This window comes from Eublepharis macularius, chromosome 15 (genome assembly GCF_028583425.1).
Source record: "Eublepharis macularius isolate TG4126 chromosome 15, MPM_Emac_v1.0, whole genome shotgun sequence".
NCBI classification, from domain to species: domain Eukaryota; kingdom Metazoa; phylum Chordata; class Lepidosauria; order Squamata; family Eublepharidae; genus Eublepharis; species Eublepharis macularius.
The window spans coordinates 23,717,466-23,725,449 of record NC_072804.1 but is presented as its reverse complement, the minus strand read 5'-3'; the positions used below and the strand labels follow the sequence as shown (position 1 = coordinate 23,725,449).

The 7,984-nt window shown below is 48.5% G+C and overlaps 1 protein-coding gene across 4 annotated transcripts in view; it reads left to right on the top strand.

Annotated features, from left to right (window-relative positions):
- The first annotated feature begins 3,634 nt into the window (after positions 1 to 3,634).
- Positions 3,635 to 7,984, top strand: part of SH3TC1 (SH3 domain and tetratricopeptide repeats 1) — a 51,911-nt gene continuing 47,561 nt past the window's right edge. For 3 of the 4 annotated variants that reach the window (XM_054999960.1, XM_054999963.1, XM_054999962.1), the window contains exons 1-3: positions 3,635 to 3,703; positions 4,532 to 4,705; positions 7,751 to 7,878. In XM_054999960.1, coding sequence (XP_054855935.1) covers positions 4,534 to 4,705; positions 7,751 to 7,878 — 300 coding nt within the window. In that variant the 5' untranslated portion in view covers positions 3,635 to 3,703; positions 4,532 to 4,533. Of the gene's footprint in view, positions 3,719 to 4,531; positions 4,706 to 7,750; positions 7,879 to 7,984 lie in introns of all 4 variants that reach the window. The other variant, XM_054999961.1, reaches the window with a different exon arrangement.

Below are 7,984 nucleotides of genomic sequence, written 5' to 3'. Positions count from 1 at the left end.
CCATGGGGCTAATAAATACAAGTTTACAAAGACAGAACATTAGCAAAAATCCAATACAGAGTTGAAGAAATTCTGAAACAGAACATAAACAATTCTAGGACTGACATTAGACAACATGAAGCACAGATATAGATTCTCTTTACATTTCTTTTTGTAGTAGTAAGTTACAAGGTGTATTAGGTTGATTGAAGATCTTGTATTGCATTCTATTTTATAGTTTGCTTAATTCATTGATGTTCTGTTCTTTGAATTAAGCAAACTATAAAAGGTACTTTTTATTTATAGCTTGACTCACTGATTTGTGGTAATGTAACTGTTTATTTGTAGTTCGTTTGTTCCACTGCTAAATCTGATCATGTTCTATTTAGTGTATTGGAATATTTTTCTGATTCCTCTTTTCCCAGAAAAAAAAATACATTGCTTGTGGCCAGCCAAACACCTCCTCTAGCTACCTATCCCCACTCTCTAGTGTTTACCTGCTTTTGGACATGGAGAACACACAGGGAGGGGGACCAGAACCTAAAATACCTTTTTATCGGCCATGCTGGAGGGAGTGGCTCTAAAATGGAGGTGTTGATTTGGGGGGGGACCAGTTCTGAGTTCAGGCCAAGCACTGTTGAATGGGGCCTACTTGCTTCACTTTCCCTGTGCTGCCTTTAGATTATGAAATTGCCCACTGATTTCCAGACATCTTCATTCCCACCCACAGATGCTTCAGGCCTGCTAAGGGGCCAGGGCCGCCTCCCTGTATTTAGCCTTTGTGTGATACCCCCTCTACCCCTTTTCTCTGCTCCTGTCTTTACAATCCATCTCAGACCCTTATTCAGGATTCACTGTAGGCCTCTCTCTGCCCTAGGGTTGCCAGTCTCCAGGTAGTGGCTGGAGATCTCCCGGGATTACAACTAGTCTCCAGGCCACAGAGATCAGTTCCCCTGGAGAAAATGGCTGCTTTGGAGGGTGGACTCTATGGAATTATGCCACGCCAAGGTCCTTTCTCTCTCCAAACTCCATTTTCTCCAGGTTTCTTCAGGTCCCCCCCCCCCCCAAATCTCCAGGAATTTCCCAACTTGGAGCTGGCAACCCTACTCTGCCCCCAATTCCTCCCTTTCCCCTTCCCATTCTGTAATTTCCCTATAAACACAGAATATGATTTCCTCTTCATAGCATCTCAGGAATTGAGCTCAGACTCATGAAAGCTCGTGTAGACATTGTTAGTCTACACAGTAGCAGGAGGGAGCAGCATAAAGAGATGGACCATCCAAAATCATGTACAGCCAATACCTTTAGGGAGCAAAGTTATATGACGAAAACTGACAAATGCCATAACATGTCTTGTTATGCTATTTATGGTATTTCAGAAATGAGAAAAATCCCCTTGCTATGACAATAGCACAGCATCCTATTGCATGAAAGAAGTGCAGGCAGGGGAGAGGGCGGGGGGGGGGGGGGCGGGATGTTGACGTATTAAATATACTCTCCCAAACATGACTGGAGAGGTGATCCAGCAGCAGGCACACAGAGCTAGAAACCCACAAAGAATGAATCCAAAACTAGAGAAAAGATTAACTCCAGGGCAGCAGAAGGAAAGGGCTTGCAGCCCAGGGAGAGTTTAGGGAACTCTCCCCCCTTTGAAACCTGGTTGGATTTCTTAGCTTATTTTATGTATTTATTTATTTATTCATTCATTCAATTTATATACTGCCCATCTCCAGGGGCTCTGGGCGGTGAACAGTTAAAATCGATAAAAACAAAAACTAAAATCAATATACAAATAATAAAACAAATTAACAAGGTGCAGTGGTGGGGAGAACCTTCCCCACCCCAAAGGTGGGAGGCCAAATATTTTATTTGTTTCGATTTCTATTCCGCCCTCCCCACATTAGCAGGCTCAGGGAGGATTACATTGATGCACATTAAATTTTACAGTTAAAACACATTCTAAATATTTAAAAATACAAATACAGCGCAGCACTAATTAATTCAGTTGAACCATTTCCACTGTCACTAAAAATAATTAAGCATTTAAAAGTTTCTTTGGAGGTGGATGTTTTGATAGGGAGGGCTCCGTTCTACCCTATCCGGCCGGCAGGGGCCCGACCCAGTATCAACCAAACGCCTGGCGGAACAGCTCTGTCTTACAGGCCCGGCGGAATGATAACAGATCCTGCCGGGCCCTGCTCTCATTAGACAGAGCATTCTACCAAGTTGGAGCCAGGACCGAAAAGGCCCTGGCTCTGGTCGATGCTAGACGGGCCTCCCTGGGACTAGGGACTGTTAATAGTTGTTTTCCACTGGTTTGAAGCATCCTCTGGGGCACATATGGGGAGCACTTGTTCTTTGCTTTAAAGTCATCACTCACTCTAGATTCTATTTTTCTGCATTTCTTTCCCTGCTCTAATCAAGCTAATTACATTTCACATTGTACCTCCTAGGGTTGCCAGCCTCCAGGTAGTGGCTGGAGATCTCCCGGAATTACAACTGGTCTCCAGGCCACAGAGATCAGTTCACTTGGAGAAAATGGCTACTTTGGCGGGTGGATTCTATGGAGTTATGCCATGACAAGGTCCTTTCCCTCCCCAAACCTCACTTTCTCCAGGTTCCCCCCCGCCCCAGACCTCCAGGAATTTCCCAACTTGGAGCTGGCAACCCCATCCTTATTTCTTTGCAACCCCCTCCCACCTTCTGACTGGGGTACAAAGCCTCGGAGATCTCCCTTCCTACTAGTATAGGGCAAGTTGAGCTTGACTCACAAAAGCTTATACTCTGGAAACTTTTTGTTGGTCTTTAAGGTGCTACTGGATGCAGACCTTGATTTAGGACATGGGGGTGGGACTTTAAACTTTTCTTCCCTCACTGTTTCCCCAATCTAAAATGTGGTGCTATTTGCTCCACTGCCGGGAGGGGGGGGCGGGTAGGCTAATAGTAGCAGTAGTGGAGGGGATTCGATTGGTAAAATGGCACAGTAAGGTTTAAGCACTGCCAACTGCCACTTCCCCAATGAAATGCATCACCCCTCTGCTATTACTTTGAAATAAAGTGTGTGTGTGGGGGGGGGGGGCTGTGGTGGTGGAGAAGCTCAAAAAGTAAATTGCAGCTCTGTCACATGATTTGGCCTTGAATGACGACCAAATCCTAGGGTTGCCAGCTCCAAGTTGGGAAATTCCAGGAGATCTGGGGGGTGAAACCTGTAGAAAGTGGGGTTGGGGGAGGTAAAGGACCTTGGCATGGCATAATTCCATAGAGTCCACCTCCCCAAAGTAGCCATTTTCTTCAGGTGAACAGATCTCTGTGGCCTGGAGACCAGTTGTAATTCCGGGAGATCTCCAGCCACTACCTGGAGGCTGGCAACCCTACCAAATCCTCACATTCAAGAAGAGCTGAGCCCCGCAACCCAACCCGAGGATAAGTCTTGACTCTTGTTGAATGAACGGCCCAGACGCTTGAGCCAGGCGGCTCTTCTTGGCTTTGGCAGCAACCAGAAGCTCTAAAGTCCAACCCAATGGAGACGCCGGCCCTGACAGGCGGCCTTGGCTGAACAGCTGCGTTAATGGTCAACCCGCTGGCGGCTCCCCTCTGCTCGGGACAGGAAAAGCTCGGACAAAAACAGGGCAGCTGGGAAGGGCCGCGTCGGAAATCCGCCGGGACACCCTCAGCCCGCCGCTCGGCTTTCTCCTGCGGGGAGTGCAAGAAGCCGCTGGAGGAGGTAAGCGAGGCGCAGGTAAGCGCGGGTCCGGACGGCTTCGCCTGCGCCTTCGCCACGCTCTTGCGTCGATGAAGCAGCGGAGCAAACCCTTTTGCTGAGCGCGTGCGGAAGGACTTTTTTTCTGCAGCGGGAAAGGCTCAAAAAACCGTAAAGGGACCCGTGCAAAAAGAAAGTTGGGCGGGCTGTTCTCCTCCCCAGCGTTAAAGACCTTTCCGAAAGCGCCCTCGGCGCAGGTCTTCTCGCTTGGCCGCTGCACGCGTCGCCTCCTCTCCCGGGAGGTCCGAGGCGAGTTGGGGCGGCGAGGGGCTGCGCCCAGGCCGGGGAGACCCGCGCTGCTTTAACCCTCGGAGTCCCAGGCGGCGCTTGTGGCCGGGGAGTGTGAGCGGGCGGGGGGAATTTATAATCCCTCGCCGAGCGTTTTACCCCCGCAGCTCCTTTCCCCATAGCTGAGCTTATGTGCAGCAGTTGTAGGTCAATGGAGGGGGGGGGGGAGTTGCGTTGGAAAAGCGGCAGAGGAAAGATAAGGGTGGAGCCCCCCCCGTTAGCGGGGGGTGGGGGAGAGGGATGTGCGTGTCGGTCAGTGCCGCGGTTGCTTTGATTGCGGGACTAGTTTTCCCAGCAGAATTTTGTTGGCTGTGCAATTCTGAAAAACAGCGGAGCGGCCCTTTGGAGTTGCTGCCGCCCTGTCGCTTCCCCCGATAGCTTCTCCTGCCCGGTCCAGAGGCCCTCGTGGGCTCCCTCCCCAACTCCCAGCAATCTCCCCCCCCTACTTTCCCAACGCCCCCCCCGGGCTTTCCAATGAGTTGCTTCCCACCTTTTCTTCTCCAGGGATGGAGTCCTCCAAAAGAAGGCGGGAAGCCTTTGGCGCCCCCGAGGCTGCTGCAGAGAGCTCTTCTGCCTGCAGGGGAAAAGCTAGAGCAGAGTTGCTGGGTGAGACCACCTCTGGTTGCCCCAGAGACCCCCACGCCAGAGGGGGCCCTTCCAGGCAGCGGCAGCAGAAGGGTAAGTTGCTTTCCGGCTGCTTCGCATCAGGTTTGGGTTAATTTGGGCTCCCCTTGTATAGACGGTGCTTTTCCACCACGTCTCCCTGTAAGTCTTGACAGTCAGACTTTGCTTTGATTCCCAGCAAGTGGCCTTGCCTGTGCCCCCTTCTCTGCCCTCTCCCCGCCCCCGCCCCTTAATTGATCCAAAGAGAAGCTTCCAGGGAAAGACTGAGCAGGGCTTGGGAAGATAGCCGCACCCCACAAGTGGCCTGGCCTTTCCTGTTCTGGGGCATTAAACTGAGCCAGGGACGGTCTCCGTGATTCTGGGGCCCTGGGTAAAAGGCCAGAATGGGGTCCCAGAATCAGTGCTGCCCCCCAACTGATGCTAAACAAGAGGTGACCCATGCCCTGTGTGATGTATGTGAGAGATGCTACCACCCAAGTGCCAGACGTAGCAGCAGCCGTCTGCTCTTATGCTTTTCCTTCATTGAGGGGTAGGGCTCTGGGGTGGGTCATTGGGACCCTACCCAGTGTGGGGCCTGAGACAGCTGCCCTGTTATCCTTTGACAAAGACCACCCCTGGACTGGGGCTGAAAAGCCAAAGGGAAGTGTGGTTCTATCACAGGAGGTGAAAAATTGTACGTGAGCACAGGCATTTGTTTATTGCCTCCTTTTCTCAAGCATAAAAGTTATGTACTGCTTCTTTTTTTAAAAAAAATCTTATTTTATTTGAAAAGAGAAAAAAGAAAAAAAAATTAAAATCAGCCTCATACATAATAAAAATAAAATATGGTAATATTTATTCATTTATTTATTCTATTCAACTCCGCCCTCCCAGTGAATTGGCTCAGGGAAGCTTACAACAGAAAACATGCAATTAAAACATAAATATATACAGGGCTTTTTTTCAGCAGGAACGCAGTAGAACGGAGTTCAGAGACCTCTTGAAAATGGTCACATGGCTGGTGGCCCCGCCCCCTGATCTCCAGACAGAGGGGAGTTTAGATTGCCAGGCAATCTAAACTCCCCTCTGTCTGGAGATCAGGGGGCGGGGCCACCAGCCATGTGACCATTTTCGCCGCAGGCAACCCACTGAGTTCCACCACCTCTTTTCCCAGAAAAAAAGTCCTGAATATATAAAATGTAAAACATAAAAATATAAAACCAATTGGACAGTTTAAAATCCAGGCACCTCTAATAATACCAGGCTACTGTAAAACTGCTATAAAATCCATGGGCGCAGCCATGGTACCGGCCCAGGGCGGCTGCAAGTGGGGCATGGCAGTTAGGAAAGGGGACAGTTGGCTGGCTCTCAGCCAAAGGCCTGGTGGAACATCTCTGTTTTGCAGGCCCTGCAGAACTGCAATAGGTCTTGCAGGGCCCGGATCTCCATCGGAAGTGTGTTCCACGATAACAGAGAGAAATCTACACATAAGCATCTATAAAAGGTTTTCAATGTACTGCTTTTGTGGTGCGAATGTTAAAGGTGATGGAGACAGTGCCTTAACCTGTCTTTTTCATGCATTGTGGGTGAGAGATTTTCTGAGTTCCACAACTCAACACAGAAGCCTCCTGAGTGACGCCCTCTCAGCCTAACCTACCTCACAGGGTTTGTTGTGAGTTAAAAATGGAGGAGAGAAAAATGATGTAAGCTGGTTTGTGGAAAAAAATGGTATATAAATGAAGTAATTTTTTTTTTATGAAAGGGGGTTGATCCTAGAAGAACCTGGTTTGTTGACAATAAATCCCATGATCTTAATGTCCCCATTGTTTGCCTTCTGTATCGGATGCTCTGCCAACTTCAGTGGGTGATGGGCGGAGCTTTCTGGGGAGAAGAAATAAAAAATGGAAGCCACTCAGATAAAAACATGACAATTGGAAGTTGACCACGTCTCTTTGATGCCAAATGACGCACCGGGTCCTTAAAGAGCCAAGAGCTGAGGGGGAATCGCCCTTCTATTGCTTTCTTTTTGCTTCACTCCAGAAAGCCAAGTCTTGCTCCTTTATGCTGTGGGGGTGGAGAGTGGATTCCCCAGTCTTTGACTCCCTGCTAGGATTCCTCATGAGCCAAGCTTATAGCAACATCACAGGAATCCCGATTCCTCATACTTTGACAATGTATTACAGTTCTGGTGTCAAAAACACTTTGGCTTAAGGAAGTAAAACGCTGTTCAATTCAGACAGGCACCAAAAAGCAGGAAGGATGATAAGTGGGGGCCCCTCCTGAACAGGAGTCATGCTATTTCCCAGAGGTGGTAGTCCCAAAAATATAATGTCAAGGCCCCTTCCACAGCATCCCTTCCCACTTCTCCTCATGATTTGATCACTTTCCCACCTCACCATATCAAGGTAATGGTTCTTCCTCAGTCCCCAGTATTTTAACACATCCTCTCCTGCCATTTTGACTCTCCTGCCTTTGGTTACAAAGAGCTTCCTAATGCCAAGCATACATTACTGTAGGGGTCCAGCTTCCTCTAATCAGCCTCTTTCCTAGTCATTAACTTTTCTAATGCTAAGTAATATCGATTACCTTCCCCCACCCCCCAACCTTGCTAAGCTCTGCTGCTTTCTCACAGTATAGAATTAGGCAACTCATTTTGCTCAGTTCTCAGTTAAGTAGGGTCTTGGAAGCTCTTAATTCCTTATTGTTTACCCTACCTGAAATGCCTTTCTGAATCTTACCTGAGTTCAGATAGCTCCTTCCCAATTCCTTCAGCAAACTACAGTGGTTGAAACTTTGGGAATCCCATCAGGTGCTGATACTGGCCTCAAACGGCCCACACCCTTCTGGTAGCGAGAGCCGCCATTGTAACTGATACTGCCATCCAACAAGGACCATCAAAAGTGTTCATTACAGTTAGGAACATTTCTCACAGACTGTCAAGCTTTACTTGCTTGTTCATTTCAGCTTGGGTTTAGCTGCCTAACATTAACGCATAGGAGTGTGCATTTGGATAGAAACAAATCAGCATCGTGTTTTGGGATGGCAGAAAACTGGTCTGATTCAAGTCAGGAAGCTTCACGTGTCTATATTCACAGTCCTCAAAACTGCTTGTATTTTTAGTTCTACCCTTGAAGATAACCATGTGGAAACACAAGACTGGCCTTCCTGACTCTCAGCTGCAGGGACATCTGAGGGAACGGCTTCGTCTTCTGGAGAACGATGATAGTAAAGCAAGGACTGTGTTTGGTGTAAGTTGCTGGTGATCTATGTACCCAAATGGTTAATCAAAAGTAAGGTTTCTATTTGTCGTGCAATACGACAATCCCATGTGTCAGCCTTGTGAAGCCGAGGGCG